The 20,000-nt window shown below is 39.3% G+C and overlaps 1 protein-coding gene across 11 annotated transcripts in view; it reads right to left on the bottom strand.

The window, feature by feature from the left end:
• The window catches only part of Ack-like (activated Cdc42 kinase-like), a 276,769-nt gene that overhangs the window by 53,225 nt on the left and 203,544 nt on the right, over nucleotides 1–20,000 (bottom strand). For 10 of the 11 annotated variants that reach the window (XR_008407684.2, XM_053782702.2, XM_053782696.2 and 7 more), the window contains 3 exons: nucleotides 14,078–14,211; nucleotides 12,238–12,413; nucleotides 10,149–10,268 (listed from right to left, as the gene is read on the bottom strand). Coding sequence is in view for 10 of the 11 variants with exons in the window: in XM_053782702.2 (XP_053638677.1) it covers nucleotides 10,149–10,268; nucleotides 12,238–12,413; nucleotides 14,078–14,211 (430 nt within the window). In the remaining variant the exon portion in view is untranslated. The remainder of the gene's footprint in view (nucleotides 1–10,148; nucleotides 10,269–12,237; nucleotides 12,414–14,077; nucleotides 14,212–20,000) is intronic. The other variant, XM_053782704.2, reaches the window with a different exon arrangement.

The following is a 20,000-nucleotide window of genomic DNA, read 5'->3' on the forward strand; positions in this document are numbered from 1 at the left end:
AGAATGTAAGTGTGGGGGAGGTACGTGAGGCATTACGTAAAATGAAAGGGGGTAAAGCAGCTGGAACTGATGGGATCATGACAGAAATGTTAAAAGCAGGGGGGGATATAGTGTTGGAGTGGTTGGTACTTTTGTTTAATAAATGTATGAAAGAGGGGAAGGTACCTAGAGATTGGCAGAGAGCATGTATAGTCTCTTTATATAAAGGGAAAGGGGACAAAAGAGACTGTAAAAATTATAGAGGAATAAGTTTACTGAGTATACCAGGAAAAGTGTACGGTAGGGTTATAATTGAAAGAATTAGAGGTAAGACAGAATGTAGGATTGCGGATGAGCAAGGAGGTTTCAGAGTGGGTAGGGGATGTGTAGATCAAGTGTTTACATTGAAGCATATATGTGAACAGTATTTAGATAAAGGGGGGGAAGTTTTTATTGCATTTATGGATTTAGAAAAGGCATATGATAGAGTGGATAGAGAAGCAATGTGGCAGATGTTGCAAGTATATGGAATAGGTGGTAAGTTATTAAACGCTGTAAAGAGTTTTTATGAGGATAGTGAGGCTCAAGTTAGGGTGTGTAGAAGAGAGGGAGACTACTTCCCGGTAAAAGTAGGTCTTAGACAGGGATGTGTAATGTCATCATGGTTGTTTAATATATTTATAGATGGGGTTGTAAAGGTTGTGTTCGGGAGAGGGGTGGGATTAAATTTTGGGGAATCAAATTCAAAATGGGAATCGACACAGTTACTTTTTCTGATGATACTGTGCTTATGGGAGATTCTAAAGAAAAATTGCAAAGGTTAGTGGATGAGTTTGGGAATGTGTGTAAAGGTAGAAAGTTGAAAGTGAACATAGAAAAGAGTAAGGTGATGAGGGTGTCAAATGATTTAGATAGAGAAAAATTGGATATCAAATTGGGGAGGAGGAGTATGGAAGAAGTGAATGTTTTCAGATACTTGGGAGTTGACGTGTCGGCGGATGGATTTATGAAGGATGAGGTTAATCATAGAATTGATGAGGGAAAAAAGGTGAGTGGTGCGTTGAGGTATATGTGGAGTCAAAAAACGTTATCTATGGAGGCAAAGAAGGGAACGTATGAAAGTATAGTAGTACCAACACTCTTATATGGGTTGAAGCTTGGGTGGTAAATGCAGCAGCATGGAGACGGTTGGAGGCAGTGGAGATGTCCTGTTTAAGGGCAGTGTGTGGTGTAAATATTATGCAGAAAATTCGGAGTGTGGAAATTAGGAAAAGGTGTGGAGTTAATAAAAGTATTAGTCAGAGGGCAGAAGAGGGGTTGTTGAGGTGGTTTGGTCATTTAGAGAGAATGGATCAAAGTAGAATGACATGGAAAGCATATAAATCTATAGGGGAAGGAAGGCGGGGTAGGGGTCGTCCTCGAAAGGGTTGGAGAGAGGGGGTAAAGGAGGTTTTGTGGGCAAGGGGCTTGGACTTCCAGCAAGCGTGCATGAGCGTGTTAGATAGGAGTGAATGGAGACGAATTGTTACTTGGGACCTGACGATCTGTTGGAGTGTGAGCAGGGTAATATTTAGTGAAGGGATTCAGGGAAACCGGTTTTTTTCATATAGTCGGACTTGAGTCCTGGAAATGGGAAGTACAATGCCTGCACTTTAAAGGAGGGGTTTGGGATATTGGCAGTTTGGAGGGATATGTTGTGTATCTTTATATGTGTATGCTTCTAAACTGTCGTACATGTATTCTGACCACCTCTGCAAAAACAGTGATAATGTGCGAGTGTGGTGAAAGTGTTGAATGATGATGAAAGTATTTTCTTTTTGGGGATATAAATATAAATATATATATATATATATATATATATATATATATATATATATATATATATATATATATATATATATATATATATATATATATATATATAAATATATATAATATATATATATATAAAATATATATAATATATACCTATTTTCTGAGATGCTCCCCAGCCTTCAGCAGTCCAAAACTCAAGGAATATGACTCTCTCCTGAAGGCCATGCTAGAGAGTGTATTGAATCTTTCCCTTGACGATGGACAGTGGTTGCAAGCCTCACTTCCGGTCAGGCTTGGAGGGCTAGGAGTACGCAGATCCTCCCAGATTGCTCTACCAGCTTTCCTATCCTCTTCCATTGCATCAAACGAGTTGATAAGACAAATTCTTCCTGACACTCTCAGTGACTCAGCAGGAATAGAAGACCCTAGCTATGTCAGTGCCATCACCGAATGGGAGACTCTTGCTGCTCCAGCACCAAACCCTAGTGCAGCACTGGCTCACAAACAGTCAAGCTGGGATAGCCCAATTGCTGAAAAGGTGCTTGCCAACATGCTCAGGGCTGCAACATCAGATAGGGAGATTGCCCGTCTCCAGGCTGTGAGTGCACCTCACTCCGGGGACTTCCTCCAAACAGTTCCCATATCGGCAATGGGAACGCGACTCGACCCTAAGACCCTCCGTATTGCAGTGGCTCTGCGCCTTGCTGCCCCAATTCACACAGAATATATGTGTATTTGCGGCGAAGTGCAAGCAGACCAATACGGTCTACATGGTCTTAACTGTTCCAAAACCAAGGGCTGGCATGCAAGACACAATGAGGTCAACGACATCATTAAGAGAACCCTTGCTACAGCTGGATGCCCTGCCGAGAGGGAGCCACGATCACTTGCAGCAAACAATACCCACAACCCAGCAAACCGCCCCGACGGGATCACCATCTATCCTTGGAAGAATGGCAAGCTCTTAGCATGGGACTATACCTGCGTGTCCACACTGGCTGACACCTATATCCATCACAGTGTGGGGCGACGGGGAGGAGCTGCTGACCACAGGGAGGAGTACAAGATCAGCAAGTACAGGGACATTAGCCAACAGTATCAATTTGTCCCAGTGGGATCAGAGACCTTGGGATCATGGGGAAAAAATGCCACACGTTTCCTTAAAGAATTGGGTTCCAGACTCATCGACACCACCAGGGACCCAAGGGCAGCCACTTTCATGTTCCAGCGCCTCAGCGTCGCCATCCAGAGGGGAAATGCTTGCTGCATACTTGGTTCACGTTCACACAGAATATATGTGTATTTGCGGCGAAGTGCAAGCAGACCAATACGGTCTACATGGTCTTAACTGTTCCAAAACCAAGGGCTGGCATGCAAGACACAATGAGGTCAACGACATCATTAAGAGAACCCTTGCTACAGCTGGATGCCCTGCCGAGAGGGAGCCACGATCACTTGCAGCAAACAATACCCACAACCCAGCAAACCGCCCCGACGGGATCACCATCTATCCTTGGAAGAATGGCAAGCTCTTAGCATGGGACTATACCTGCGTGTCCACACTGGCTGACACCTATATCCATCACAGTGTGGGGCGACGGGGAGGAGCTGCTGACCACAGGGAGGAGTACAAGATCAGCAAGTACAGGGACATTAGCCAACAGTATCAATTTGTCCCAGTGGGATCAGAGACCTTGGGATCATGGGGAAAAAATGCCACACGTTTCCTTAAAGAATTGGGTTCCAGACTCATCGACACCACCAGGGACCCAAGGGCAGCCACTTTCATGTTCCAGCGCCTCAGCGTCGCCATCCAGAGGGGAAATGCTTGCTGCATACTTGGTTCACGTCCAGCCTCGGAGGAGCTGGAGGAAATTCATCATCTTTGATACATTGTGCCATTGTATTCATGTTTATGTTTTTTTCTGTAAATGTATTTTGTTTATTAATAAATGTTCACATAGAATATAAATATAGGGGGTGGTAGGAGAAGAAAATATTCAAACAGCTCCGGGGAGAACCTTGAGTTTTCCCTGAGGTACGTTTATTGTCTTCTCTGAGGATGAGGGTCCCCATTCCAGCTATAGAGGTATATATATAATATATATATATATAATATATATATATATATATATATTATATATATAATATATATATATAATGTGTGTGTGTGTGTGTTTAAATAAAAGCTGAGGAAAATGTTAATAATAAGTGTGGAGGTAATGAGTTAGTTGTGTACATGCAGCTGGTGGTGTGTGGACCCATCAGCCACCATCATCCACTTCTCCTCCATTACACATTGGCCTCAATTATAATAGACAAGGTGGGCAGACAAATTACATGCTTGGTAGTACAGTGTTTGATTATTACTTTTCTTTCTTTCAATGCACTGGCCATATCCCACCAAAGCAGGGTGGCCCAAAAAAGAAAAACAAAAGTTTCTCTTTATAAATTTAATAATGTGTACAGAAAGGGTTAGTAGCCCCTTGCTCCCAGCATCTGAGTCGCCTCTTACGACACACATGGCTTACGGAGGAAAAATTCTGTTCCACTTCCCCATGGAGACAAAAGGAAACAAACGAGAACAAGAACCAGTAAGAAAAATGAAAACCTAGAGGGGTGTGTGTGTGTGTATATATGCTTGTGAATACATGTGTAGTGTGACCTATGTGACTACCCGGAGGGCATTTCAGGGATCAATGCCCCAGTGGCCCGGTCCATACCAGGCCTCCTGGTGGAACAGGGCCTGATTAACGAGGCTGTTACTGCTGGAAGCACGTAGTCCAACGTACGAACCACAGCCAAGCTGATCAGCTCTGACTTGATATCTGTTTAGCTCCCTCTTGAAGACAACCAGAGGTCTGTTGGTAATTCTCCTTATGGCTGGTAGGAGTCTGTTTAACAGTCTTGGGCCCCAGACACTTATTGTGTTTTCTCTTAGTGTACTAGTGGCATCCCTAGTTTTCAATGGGGGCATGTTACATCGCCTGCCAAGTCTTTTGCTTTTGTAGGGAGTGATTTCTGTGTGCAGGTTAGGGACCAGTCCCTCCAAAATCTTCCAAGTGTAGATTATATCTCTCTCTCGCCTGCACTCCAGTGAGTACAAGTCAAGTGCTTCCAGGTGTTCCCAGTAGTTAAGGTGTTTGATGGAACTTATATATGCAGTAAAGGTTCTCTGAACATTCTCTAGATCTGCAATTTCACATGCCTTGAATGGGGATGTTAATGAACAGCAGTATTCCAGCCTAGAGAGAACAGGTGATTGAACAAGGATCATCCTTAGCTTGGCAACTATTGTCTTGAAAGTTCTCATTATCCATCCTATCAGTTTCCTCACAGATGTGATAGTCATTGTTGTGGTCTTTGAAGGTGAGATCTTCGGACATTACCACTCCCAGGTCCTTCACATTGCTTTTCTGCTCTATTGTGTGATTTGAGTTTGTAGTATACTCAGTCCTAGCTATTATTTCCACCAGTTTTCCATAACGGAGTAGTTGGAATTTGTCTTCATTGAACATCATATTGTTCTCTGTTGCCCACTGGAAAACTTGGTTTATATCCTCTTGGAGATTTGCAGATCCTAGTATCATCTGCAAAGGACATGGTGCAATGGTTCACATCTCTGTCTATGTCTAATATGAAAATGAGGAACAGGATAGGGTAAGTACTGTTCCTTGTGGAACAGAGCTCTTCACTATGGCAGCTTCTGATTTAACTCGTTTACCACTACTCTTTGTGTTCGATTGGTTAGAAAGTTGAAGATCCATCTGCCTACTTTGCATGTTATCCCTTTAGCATGCATTTTGTGTGCTATGACACAATGATTGCACTTATCAAAGGCTTTTGCAAAACCTGTGTATAGTACATCTGCATTCTGCTTGTTTTTCAGTGCATCTAAGACCATATCATAGTGGTCCAATAGTTGCGAGAGGCAGGAGTGGCCTGCTCTGAAATCATGTTGCCTTAGATTGTGCAACTTTTGGGAGTCCAAGTGGTTTGCAATCCTGCTTCTTAGAACTCTTTCAAAGATTTTTATGATGTGGGATGTTAAAGCTATTGGTCTATAGTTCTTAGCTACTGCTTTGCTGCCTCTTTATGGAGTGGGGCTATATCCGTTGTTTTCAGTGACTGTGGAATCTCACCTGTGTCTATGCTTCTTCTCCATGGCATACTTAGGGCCCATGAGAGGGGTTTCTTGCAGTTCTTAATGAACACAGAGTTCCCCAAGTCTGGGCCTGGGGCTGAGTGCATGGGCATATTGTCAATGGTTTTCTCAAAGTCTAGTGGAGTTTGGGTTGTGTCAGAAATTTAGAAGTAGCAAGAAGTACCTGAAAACTTGCATGTTTGAGACAGAAAAGAGACACCAGCAATCCCACCATCATGTAAAACAATTACAGGCTTCCGTTTCACACTCACTTGGTAGTACCTCCCTGGGCGGTTGCTGTTTACCAACCTACTACCTAGGTTGATTACTACTACTTTCTTTCTTTCAATGCACCAGCAGTATCCCACCGAAGAGGGGTGGCCCAAAAAGAAAAACAAAAGTTTCTCCTTTTAAATTTAGTAACATATACAGGAGAAGGGGTTACCAGCCCCTTGCATTTTAGTTACCTCTCACGACACGCATGGCTTACGGAGGAAGAATTCTGTTACACTTACCCATGGAGATAAGCAGAAATAAACAAGAATAAGAAGTTGTAAGAAAATATAAGAAAATCCAGAGGGGTGTGTATATACATGCTTGTACATGCATGTGTAGTGTGACCTCAGTGTAAGTAGTAGCAGCATGACGTACCTGAAATCTTGCCTGTTTATGAGACAGAAAGAAAAGACACCAGCAATCCTAACATCATGTAAAACAATTACAGGTTTCCATTTCACAATCACTTGGCAGGCCAATAACACTTCCCTGGGTGGCTGCTATCTACCAACCTACTACCTAGGTTGATTACTACTATATTTATAAAAATAGTGCTTTTTTTTTTTTTACATGTCAACCATTTCCCACCGAGGCAGGGTGACCCAACAAGAAAGAAAAATAACTTTCATCATCATTCAACACTTTCACCATCGTTCATACATAATCACTGTCTTTGCAGAGATGCTCAGGTATGACAATCTAGATGTCACTCCAAACAGCCAATACCCCAAACCCCTCCTTTAAAGTGAAGGCATTGTACTTCCTATTTTGCTAGACCAGAGGCAGTAGCAATGTTCAAACATTTGAGGGAGGGAGGATAGCAGGCAACATTCATTTCACACAATGTTTCGAACTCAATGAATCACTACATTTCTCACACAAACTCCTTTTCAATATTTATTATTAACCCTTTGAGGGTTCTTCCTGTAGTTCTATGGCTTTGAAGCCAGGGTCCAAGCTGTAGTACTACGTCACAAGCTCAGCTCATTCAGATAAGCTGTGAGCAGTAAATCTGGGCCAAGATATGAGAGAATGCACCTATGTGGTAAGTGTGCACCACATAAAAATCCTGCAGCATGCAGCGCATAATGAGGAAAAACGGCAACCATATTTTTGGATTAAAACAGCGACTTTGTGGTGCATTTTCGTATCATTTTTACGGTTGTATTCGCAGTTTCACAGTCTTATTTGATAGAATGGAGGATATTTTACAGAAACAGAAATGATTCTGATTGGTTTAGTACTGAAAACAGATTGAAATTAAAGTCGAAGTAGCAGAAATGTTCAATTTTTGCCAATGTTCAAGAGTAAACAAATCACATCACGCAGCTGGTGGGTCTAATGTACGTTCACAAAAACGCTGATATTATTTATACAGTTATTACAATATTGCATAAGAGTAAATCTTCTATTTTTTGGTGTGAATAAAAATTCTTTATGTGAATCAAAATTCAAAATGGAATTCATCTGTAAAGCCTGGAAACATAATTAATAAACAGAGGAAATATTATTTTAGTGCCAGGAATGCCTTCATTGTTTATTCTGGACCCTATTTTGAAACTGGAATACAGTGGACCCTCGCTTAACGATCACCTCCCAATGCGACCAATTATGTAAGTGCGTTTCTACTTCACAATACGTATTCCTTATGGGAACAAATTCGGTCAGTACTGGCACCTGAATATACTTCTGGAATGAAAAAATATCGTTAACCGGGGGTCCACTGTATTTTGAACTGTGTGAAATTGGCCAAATTACCAATTTCCAATCACTTTACTGATTAACTGAAATAGTTGACTGGGAAATTTCTTGTGCTCAATAAATAAAATGGAACACATACTAGCGAAATAGCTAAGAATTTGGTCTAATGGAACAATGTAACTGGTCGAAAATAGGACTCAGTATGCAAAACTGCCAATGCGTAAATATCGCTGACACAGCACAATTCCCATGTAATTTTGTCAGTTTTTGATAAAATTTTATACTTTTTGTTTTACTACCTTCTGAAAAAGATTCTCTACCACTTCATAAGAAAAAAAATCATTTTTTTTTTTTAAATTCTTGAACCTCGTGGGGAATTTTCAGATTGGGAGTCTGGACCCCCAAAGGGCTAATCACCATCATGTACAATTATTGTAGACTTACATCCGGAGCAAATACATCACTGAAAAAGGCTTAGGATTGTGTAATTAGTTTAATGTATGAGATGTACACCTGTGGATAATCTGTTAAACTGTTAATGCATACTGAATATGATTGTCTGTTTAGATACATATTCTACATAAGTACACAAATAACCCACACATAGGAGCTTACGATGACGTTTCGGTCCGACTTGGACCATTTACGTCACACTAATCAGAAGTGGAGCAGGACGGGTATATATATAGGCAGGAAGAGGTGGTGGTAGTAAGTAGTAGTGAAGAGGGAGGGAGTGAGGGAGGGGAGGGAGGGAGGGGAGGGAGGGGAGGGAGGGAGGGAGGGGAGGGAGGGGAGGGAGGGGAGGGAGGGGAGGGGGGGGAGGGAGGGAGGGAGGGGAGGGAGGGGAGGGAGGGGAGGGAGGGGAGGGGAGGGAGGGGAGGGAGGGGAGGGAGGGGAGGGAGGGGAGGGAGGGGAGGGAGGGGAGGGAGGGAGGGGAGGGAGGGAGGGAGGGAGGGGAGGGAGGGAGGGAGGGGAGGGAGGGATGGAGGGGAGGGAGGGGAGGGAGGGAGGGGAGGGAGGGAGGGGAGGGAGGGAGGGAGGGAGGGAGGGAGGGAGGAGGAGGAGGAGCGGCAGCAGCAGCGGCGAATTAAGGAGGAGGAGCCAGTTCAATACAAAGAAAGGGGAGCACTGCAAGGGAGCTAGGTGCCCACAGAGGGAGAGCAAGTGCACAGAGGTGGGGGGAAGGGGAAGTTATGAAATAAATAATGAAGGAACAGAAACACGAGACAGAAGAAAGACAACCCAGAGGTGAAAAAAGGAAAGAGGAAAGGGGAAGAGGGAGAAGAAGAAAAAATGAGGAATCAGGTTAAGTCACAGATGTTCTGAAGTTTGGAGCATTTTACAATGTAGTGGGAGAGGAAGGCATCTGCAGAGACGAAGCCTTCCTCTCCCACTACATTGTAAAATGCTCCAAACTTCAGAACACCCGTGACTTAACCTGATTCCTCATTTTTTCTTCATCTCCCTCTTCCCCTTTCTTCTTTCCTTTTTTCTCCTCTGGGTTGTCTTTCTTTCTTCTGTCTCGTGTTTCTGTTCCTTCATTATTTATTTCATCACTTCCCCTTCCCCCTACCTCTGTGCACTTGCTCTCCCTCTGTGGGCACCTAGCTCCCTTGCAGTGCTCCCCTTTCTTTGTATTTGACTGGCTCCTCCTCCTTAATTCCCCACTACCACTACTACTACTACTACTACTACTACCACCACTACTACCACCACCACTACCTCTTCCTGCCTATATATACCCGTCCTGCTCCACTTCTGGTTAGTGTGACTTTGTAAATGGTCCAAGTCGGACCGAAACGTCGTCGTAAGCTCCTCTCTTCTATGTGCGGGTTATTTGTGTATCGTTCCAGTCACGGTATTGTGCCTTTTTTGTTATTTATCTACATAAGTAGTGTGTGTGTGGGTGTGTGTTTGTGATAGAAGTAAAGAAAATGTTAGAAGAGGTGTCTGACAGACATGACTAAGAGGGTTGAGGCAGAGATTTGGTTCTGGGCCACAGCACCTGTCCACCTGACCGTACAGTGAGATTGAAAAACTATCCCTTGTACAAATGTTTTGTAAGTTAGCTAATTTTTTGAAGATTATTGCAAGTAATAATCTGGTTTGAATTTTGGGTTACAGCTTTTAGTGTGTAAAAACCAAATCGAGCAAAGGCCATGTGATGGGGGGGGGGATTGTTCTACTTAAAATCCAAGCTCTAAATATCATCTTTTCAGCACAATTATTTTACCTTTTTCAAAAGAGGTGCTCGATCTGATACATCAGAACTGGCCCTAGTCAATGATGTTGACTGATCATGGTCATCTGATGGCTTGTAAGGTGTTACTATTTGTTTGGGAAGCTGATGGTACTGTGGATGAATAAGAATATTATAATCATTATTAAATTAGAAATAAAGTTTGCTGATATTTAATAACAATTATTTGATCTATTACCATAAATCATAAAAATATATAAACTTTTTGAAGTAATCTAACATGCAAAATTGGCTTTTGCAAATAATTTATGACAAGCTGAATGACTAAAATAAAATTAATCTGAAAATGCATTAGATTTTCAATATTTCTTCTTATTCACTGTCAAGTTTTATGATGAGCTAGCCACAGCTAACCAGCAACACAAGAACTAATGCATGCCATCACTTGGTTATAGAATACAACAAATTATTACAAGGTGTACAGTACCCTTGTAGCTAGGTAAGGCCAATTTACTTTAGTCCTAATATTCTGTTCTACAGCAAAATTAAAAAAATGCGAATGTAAACATTATCCCATGCAACAGCTCCTCCTCATGGCATGTATTATATAATATCTTATCCACTCAATATACTTGAAAATGTAACTACTGTACTTGCAGCCCTAAACATGTAGTACAAATATACAGCGAGCCTTCATATGCATAAAGGAAACAGGCGTGCATTAAAAAATTGATGTAGAATCCATATACATTAGGTGGAAGAATTATGTCTGGGAAGAAGCATACTGGGACATGTCAATACATGATATCCAAAGTGGCAAATAAAACATACAAAATGAACCCCACTAATTGCTATTAAGATATAGACTATACTGCACAAAATATGAATATAAAATAAAATAAATAAATAAATAAATAATACACACACACACACACTGAGTTTATTTTGGCACAAAATGCTTAGATCAATTTCTTTTTACTTACTGTACTGTGTATTTTCAGATACCATTTATAAATAAATAAGTTATAATAAATAAGTTGCTTCTCTCTATCAATATTCTTTGTTTATAATGGTAAAACTACAGGAATGGCAATTTCAGTTTTTACTAAAAAAAATTACAATTAGCATAACTTGACATAACCAGGAATTCAGCTTGTGAGATAAGGGGTTGCATATAATTAATATTTTAGCATTTTCAGTGTTAGACAAAATTATCATTAAGGTAACATTCATTATCTTACTGTTAGTATGTTAGCATGCCAACAATTCTGAGAGCTACATGCCAGTGATCAGCTGAATGATACTTTAAAGATTCAAGGCCAATTTCCTATCATGGGCTGGGTTCACAGCAACAGCATTCTGTTCTTTTTATTTAGCTTGTTTGTATATGATTTTTATACAGCATGTGTCCTATGTTCATATTTTTTGGTACAAATCAGTCATGAAATGTGGACTTTGTAATGATGGTCATTTACTCTTTTCTGCTTGGTGCATGACATCTTTACTGGAAGTTAACCATAAGAATTTTCTCAAAACATGTTTGTTGCATTTTCTGTGTCCAAAATATTTTTTCCTGAACGCTCTTTCTTGTGAAAATTATTTTGAATGAAATTAGAATGTTTAAAGAGATATAGGCAAATAACAAATAAAAAACTTTAATCAGCTATGGACCTTTGTAAAAACTGCCTCTGTCTACAGTATTTCTTACCCTTAGTTTTCTTTTTATTCACTGCTTATGAAAACGAATCTAAATGGTTCTTAAAAATAAATAATGCATGTTAAATACAAAATTCTATTATGTTTTAAATTCATATGTTCAATGTTTCCTATTATTTACAGCTCAGCACTCATAACAGTCTTGATGTTCTTGATCATCAACAAATGGTTAATTCCAAAAAGACTGTTTTACAGTATCAACAAAGGGATGGATTAAAATTCATATTAATGCTGAGTATATGCCAACTACCTTCATTCAATCAAGAGTAAATATACGTCTCCTATTTTAATTACGCGATTTATGTTATGAGAGTTACTGCAAACGAAAAATACCCATATCATACCTATCACCAAATCCCACTGTGGTAGGAGTACTAGTCTAATTAAAAACAAAACACACTATGACCTTATCAAGCTTTTTTTGAACAAATCTGCCATCCTGGACCTTATCTCCGAGGAAGGAGACATCGCCAAAATATGCTCCATCCAGTCCTACATGTCCAGTGTGCTTAAAATCTCCCTGAGGTCCTGAAATCATCTCTGGCCTCAATCGTCGCCGTGAAGAATATGGGTTCTTGCCATCTGTTGGTTAAAAAATAACATGACATATATAAACACACACACACGCACACATACAATTAGTGAATGGAACACAAATAAATATTACTGGTGACAGTTATACGTACCAATAATCAAGAAAATGTTTCAGGTTTCAAAATTACTACTCTAGAGAAGGTCAGTAAGTTTTTCTTCAGTGTGTCGTGATAACAACCAACTAGATTAATGTTCTAAGTTTTACAGGAAATATATACAAAACAGAAGAAAGCACACAGCACTTAACTTACAATCATAATACCGCAAAGATAAATAAACATGCATGCACTTACTTGCAACCACAAACAGGAATGTACTCAAGAGAGTGGAGAGCATTAAGACTGAAGGGAATGAGTTATAAAGAAAGAGTTTAGGAAGTAGGCCATAATCTCACTGGAAGAGATAAGAACAAGAGAGAATATGATCCTGACATATACAGTACTATGCCAGGAGCAAGGGGCTAGTAACCCCTTCTCCTGTACAAATTACTAAATTTAAAAAATTTCATTTTTCTTTTTGGACCACCCTGCCTTGGTGGGATATGGCCGGTTTGTTGAAAAAAAAAAAAATATACAATACTATGGGTAGACATGGATAAGCTCTTTACTGTACTAGGGATGTAACTAGGACAAGGAAGCATGGCTAGATATTATATACTAAAATGAACCAGAGAGATATTAGGAAGTATTTCTTCAAAGTAAGAATGGTAAATAAGTGGAATGAGCTAAGCAATGACACTTTGGAAGTGAACCCCCATATAGGGGGTTAAAAAAATAGGCTAATTCATGTTAAAAATTTAAAAGCTTAACTCCTTGCAAAACTGAAAATGTAATTACTACAGAACTCAAGTTCCCATTGGCAAGTGGCATTGGTTAAATGTTAGCAGATACATCTGGCAGATACCTACAGGTTACTGTTATTTCTTATTCTGCCACTAACTAAAGTTTCTTGCCATTCTAGTGCAATCACTTCACACACTATATAAATGTTTATAACTGGGTTAGCCTAAACATACTTGCCTAGTTTCCTTTGTCACGAACTGCAAACTTGAATCATCCTTTCTTTTGACTGCATTTCTTTAGTGTGAATTTAGCTCAATACACTAGTCCTCCTGTATCCGCAGGGGATACGTTCTAAGACCTTTTTTATTTACATACTTTTTTTTTTTAACACATCGACCACCTCCCACCGAGGCAGGATGACTCTAAAGAGAAACACTTTCACCATCATTCATACATAATCACTCTGCACAGGTATTCAGATATGACAGTTTAGATGTCACTCCAAACAGCCAATATCCTATACATATACACATACCTATGATAAAGTTCAATCGATAAATTATGCAAAAAAAAAGTCTAGAATTAGCACTTTTTCACTTATGAGAAACTTTTCATGGCTTCTCTTAGGCTCTGAAGAAGTGACAGCATTACTACTTTTGTGCTTTGGGGCCATTATTAAGCAAAATTAAGGGTTATTTGTGGGCTATAGTAAACAGTGGATAACTGAATCCACAGATACTGAATCTGCTGATACAGAGGTTCTACTGTATAAATATATTTACATAAGTGAGCAGGCACTAAGAAGAAAATACTGGAATGTAATCATTTATATTTATTTAATTACTAAGAAAATTATTGACTTTGCTTTACCTCCTCTTTGGAAAGATGATTTATTGGAGGGTATATTAGTGCCCAGGTAAGTAACTGTATTGGCCGGGTTGAAGTGTCCTGTCTTGCCTGTGTTCAACACTCCTTTCCAGACTGATGGGTTGTCAGACATGGGTCTAGGATAAGAAACAACAATTAATAATTCCATGAATTCTACCAAGAGTACTGATGAACAGTGCTCAAAAGATTTGTGTGTCATTATAATTTTGTGTGGCTACAATAGCCACATTCAGTACATCCCTTCTTCGTTTTAGAGCACACTGACTCACAACCTCAAATAAGAAATAACAAATGGGTATTCACACCATTTTCTCAACCCAACCACTGATCAAAAATTCTACAATTCACCTACAGCTTGTTACACATTTTCAAGTATAGGAGCATGTTCATATCTATCTCAAAATTTTCAGTTTACATACATCCTGTTAAATATTTTAAATTACAGCAGCATGTTCAAGTTTTTCAAAATTTCTCATTCACATATATCTCATGACACATTTTCAATTATTGTAATCTCACCGATGTATCACTTTTCCTTTTACTCCTGCTTTTCTTGATGTGTTGCTTTAACAGCACAACAAAAGCAATTTTTTTCTTCCTATCAACAGCTGCCCTCCAACAGCTTAGAATTATTTCCAATCTCCTTTTTTATTTTAAGAGTAATGTTAGCCTTAGTTTTCATTTCCTGAGCTATTAATTAATAACTGCTGTTCTATTTCTATTAATTCTTTAGTTATTTTAACATACTTATTCTATTTTAGCTTTATACTCTAAGCTCCTACTCATAAATATGCAAGATTACAGGTAGGTCTTTTTACCTCTACTTACACTTAGGTCACACTACAAATACACGTACACGTTTATTTATACACACTCACCTGAGTTTTCTTTGATTTTATCTTTATAGTTCTTATTACTTTTTCCTTTTATATCCATGGGGAAGTGGAATAAGAATCTTCCCTCTGTAAGCCATGTGTGTTGTAAAAGTCAACTAAAATGCCAAGAACAATGGGCTAGTAACCCCTTTTCCTGTACAGATTACTAAAAATAAGAAGAAAATTGTCAAAGTGGGATGTCCGAATGTGCGTGGATGTTGTGCGAATGATAAGAAAGAGATGATTGTGGATGTTATGGATGAGAAGAAGCTGGATGTCCTGGCTTTAAGTGAACCAAAGCTGAAGGGGGTGGGAGAGTTTCAATGGAGAGAAGTAAATGGTATTAGGTCAGGGGTTTCAAATAGAGTTAGAGCTAAAAAAGAAGTAGCAATAATGTTGAAGGATAAGCTATGGCAGGAAAAGAGGGACTATAAATGTATTAATTCAAGAATTATATAGAGTAAAATAAAGGTTGGATGTGAAAAGTGGGTTATAGTAAGCGTATATGCACCTGGAGAAGAGAGAAGTGTAGAGAGAGAGAGAGAGGTTTTGGGAAATGTTGAGTGTGTGGGGAGTTTTGAACCAAGTGTGAGAGTACTTGTGGTTGGGGATTTCAATGCTAAAAAAATGTTGTGGAGGGAGTAGTAGGTAAATTTGGGGTGCCAGGGGTAAATGAAAATGGGGACCCTTTAATTGAGTTATGTGTAGAAAGAGATTTGGTAATAAGTAATACATATTTTAAGAAAAAGAGGATAAATAAATATACAAGGTATGATATAGCATGTAATGAAAGTAGTTTGTTAGATTATATATTGGTGGATAAAAGGTTGATGGGTAGGCTTCAAGATGTACATGTTTATAGAGGGGCAACTGATATATAGGATCATTACTGAGTTGTAGCTACAGTTAGAGTAAGAGGTAGATAGGACAAAAGGAAAATGGCAACAAGTAAGAGAGAGGTGAAAGTGTATAAACTAAGGGAGGAAGAAGTTCAGGTGAGATATAAGCAACTATTGGCAGAAAGGTAGGTTAGTGCAAGTATGAGTAGTGTGTGTGTGTGTGTGTGTGGGGGGGGGGGGGGTGTTGAAGAGGGTTGGAATAGTTTTAAAAATGCAGTATTAGAATGTGGGGTAGAAGTTTGTGGCTATAGGAGAAAGGGTACAGGAGGAAAGAGGAGTGATTGGTGGAATAAAGTAAAGGGTGTGATAAAAGAGAAAAAGGTCGCTTATGAGAGGTTTTTACAAAGCAGAAGTGTTATAAGAAGAGCAGAGTATATGGAGAGTAAAAGAAAAGTGAAGAGAGTGGTGAGAGAGTGTAAAAGGAGAGCAGATGATAGAGTTGGAGAGGCACTGTCAAGAAATTTTGATGAAAATAAGAAAAAAATTTGGAGTGAGATAAACAAGTTAAGAAAGCCTAAGGAACGAATGGATTTGTCAGTTAAAAACAGAGTAGGGGAGTACTAGATGGGGAGATGGAGGTATTGGGTAGATGGCGGGAATATTTTGAGGAACTTTTAAATGTCGATGAAGAAAGGGAGGCAGTAATTTCATGCGCTGGCCAGGGAGGTATACCATGTTTTACGAGTGAAGATGAGCAGTATGTGAGTATGGGGAGGTGCGTGAGGCATTACATAGAATGAAAGTGGGTAAAGCAGCTGGAACTGACGGGATCATGACAGAAATGTTAAAAACAGGGGGGATACAGTGTTGGAGTGGTTGGTATTTTTGTTTAATAAATGTATGAAAGAGGGGAAGGTACCTAGGGATTGGCAGAGAGCATGTACCGTATAATTCCTTTATATAAAGGGAAGGAGGACAAAAGAGATTGTAAAAATTATAGAGGAATAAGTTTACTGAGTATACCAGGAAAAGTGTATGGTAGGGTTATTATTGAAACAATTAGAGGCAAGACAGAATGTAGGATTGTGGATGTGCAAGGAGGTTTTAGAGTGGGTAGGGGATGTGTAGATCAAGTGTTTACATTGAAGCATACATCATCTTCTTCTTTCAACAAACCGGCCGTATCCCACCAAGGCAGAGTGGCCCAAAAAGAAAAATGAGAGTTTCTCTTTTAAATTTAGTAATTTATACAGGAGAAGGGGTCACTAGCCCTTTGCTCCCGGCATTTTAGTTGCCTGAAGCATATATATGAACAGTATTTAAATAAAGGTAGGGAAGTTTTCACTCCATTTATGGATTTAGAAAAAGACATATGATAGAGTGGATAGGGGAGCGATGTGGCAGATGTTGCAAGTACAGTGGAACCTCAGCTTACGAACGCCCCACCATGCGAATTTTTCAGGATACGAACCGTTGTTCGGACGATTTTTTGCTTCTGTATATGAACGAAAATTCAGGGTGCGAACTTCCCCATCAAGTGGGGTTCCTTAAAAAAATACAATATTTATTTCTTTGCAAAGCCTCTATTGTGCTGAGGCATTTCGGACAGACTTACCCTAATACTAATAGACTACTTAAGTCTAGACAGGTGAAAAGTGAACTAGTCGTGGTTACCAATGTTTTGCTGATGGTGGCGCCAACTACTGGCTGCCGTTTGAAGTTTCTCCTTACTGTTATTATTATTATTACTATTATATTGTATTACAGTGGGCCCCTGGTTTACGATCAGCTCCCAATGCGACCAATAATGTAAGTGCGTTTGTATGTGTATGTTTGGGGTCTGAAATGGACTAATCTAATTCACAATATTCCTTATGGGAACAAATTCGGTCAGTACTGGTACCTGAACATACTTCTGGAATGAAATAATATTGTAAACCGGGGGTCCACTGTATAAATATTATTGTTATTATAATAATAATGATTATTAATATTATTATTATTAGTAGTAGTAGTCCATACATGGTGAGGGGCTCTTGATCTAGGGAATTGGATCTGTGCTCTAGGTCCCTAAGATAATAATAATGATAATAATTATTATAATTATTATATTGTCACCATGGATGTTTAATATATTTATAGAGGGGGTTGTAAAAGAAGTAAATGCTAGGGTGTTTGGGAGAGGGGTGGGATTAAATTATGGGGAATCAAATACAAAATGGGAATAGACACAGTTACTTTTTGCTGATGATACTGTGCTTATGGGAGATTCTAAAGAAAAATTGCAAAAGTTAGTGGATGAGTTTGGGAGTGTGTGTAAAGGTAGAAAGTTTAAAGTGAACATAGAAAAGAGTAAGGTAATGAGGGTATCAAATGATTTAGATAAAGAAAAATTGGATATCAAATTGGGAAGGAGGAGGAGTATGGAAGAAGTGAATGTTTTCAGATGCTTGGGAGTTGACGTGTCAGCGGATGGATTTATGAAGGATGAGGTTAATCATAGAATTGATTAGTCAAAAATCATTATCTATGGAGGCAAAGAAGGGAATGTATGAAAGTACAGTAGTACCAACACTCTTATATGGGCGCGAAACTTGGGTTGTGAATGCAGCAGCAAGGAAGTGGTTGGAGGCAGTGGAGATGTCCTGTCTAAGGGCAATGTGTGGTGTAAATATCAGGCAGAAAATTCAGAGTGTGGAAACTAGGAGGTGTGGAGTTAATAAAAATATTAGTCAGAGGGCTGAAGAGGGGTTGTTGAGGTGGTTTGGTCATTTAGAGACAATGGATCAAAGTAGAATGACATGGAGAGCATTTAAATCTGTAGGAGAAGGAAGGTGGGGTAGGGGTCATCCTTGAAAAGGTTGGAAGGAAGGGGTAAGGGAGGTTTTGTGAGCCAGGGGCTTGGACTTCCAGCAGGCGTGCATGAGCGTGTTCGATAGGAGTGAATGGAGACGAATGGTATTTAGGACCTGACGATCTGTTGGAGTGTGAGCAGGGTAATATTTAGTGAAGGGATTCAGGGAAACCGGTTATTTTTATATAGCCGAACTTGAGTCCTGGAAATGGGAAGTACAATGCCTGCACTCTAAAGGAGGGGTTCGGGATATTAGCAGTTTGGAGGGATATGTTGTGTATCTTTATATGTATATGCTTCTAAACTGTTGTGTTCTGAGCACCTCTACAAAAACAGTGATTATGTGTGAGTGAGGTGAAAGCATTTTCTTTTTGGGGATTTTCTTTCTTTTTGGGTCACCCTGCCTCGGTGGAAGACGGCCGACTTGTTGGAAAAAAAAAATTATTATAATAATTATACATATGTAGTACTAATAATAATGATAATATACATAATTACGTATAGGGCCCCGCTTTATGGCGTTCTACTAATACGGTCATTTCAAATTATGACCAAAACTCTCTATACAGCTCCCCCCACCTGACTTTCTAATACGGTCACTGTGCCCTACCCGGTTTGTTTTCATTCTATGTGAGATCCGTAAGCACTAAGTCTCTCCATAATGTCTGGAAACTCCAAAATTTCAAGTGTTTTTAAAAGTTATTTAATTTTTGATATATACTCTGATAATTATACTTATGTATACCTATACCTAAATAAACTTATACACTGTGCTGGTGTGCAGGTACACATTAAAATCAGTAAGAGTGCCTTATGTCTCAAGACACCATGATGATGATGATGATCATGATCATGATGATGATGATGATGATCATGATGATGATGATGATCATAATGATGATCATGATGATGATCATGATGATGATCATAATGATGATCATGATGGCCGAGTCTCATTAAATGTCATATATTACGTTAATATACATATTTTCATTAACCCTTAAATGGTCCAAATGTATATATACATTCACTCGTGCAGCACCCTGAATGTGTTCTTTTTTTCTAAAAAAAAAAAAAAAAGATTTTTTTTATAGAAAAAAAGAACACATTTTTTGACATGTTTTAGAATAAAAAAAATTCGGGTCAGTACTTACCGAGACATGAGACCGAGAAGTTGGCACTGGATGCTCATGATGTGACAACAACATCGAGTCCTGAGTCCTGCTGCTTGCAGAAGTATTGCTGATATACCTTTTTTCTATTTTTCATATTATTTTATGTAATTTTTATGTTCTGATAATTACAATTTGTAGTAGTTCTTGTCATTTTATAACCAA

The sequence above is a fragment of the Cherax quadricarinatus genome, chromosome 28, assembly GCF_038502225.1.
Source record: "Cherax quadricarinatus isolate ZL_2023a chromosome 28, ASM3850222v1, whole genome shotgun sequence".
NCBI lineage: Eukaryota > Metazoa > Arthropoda > Malacostraca > Decapoda > Parastacidae > Cherax > Cherax quadricarinatus.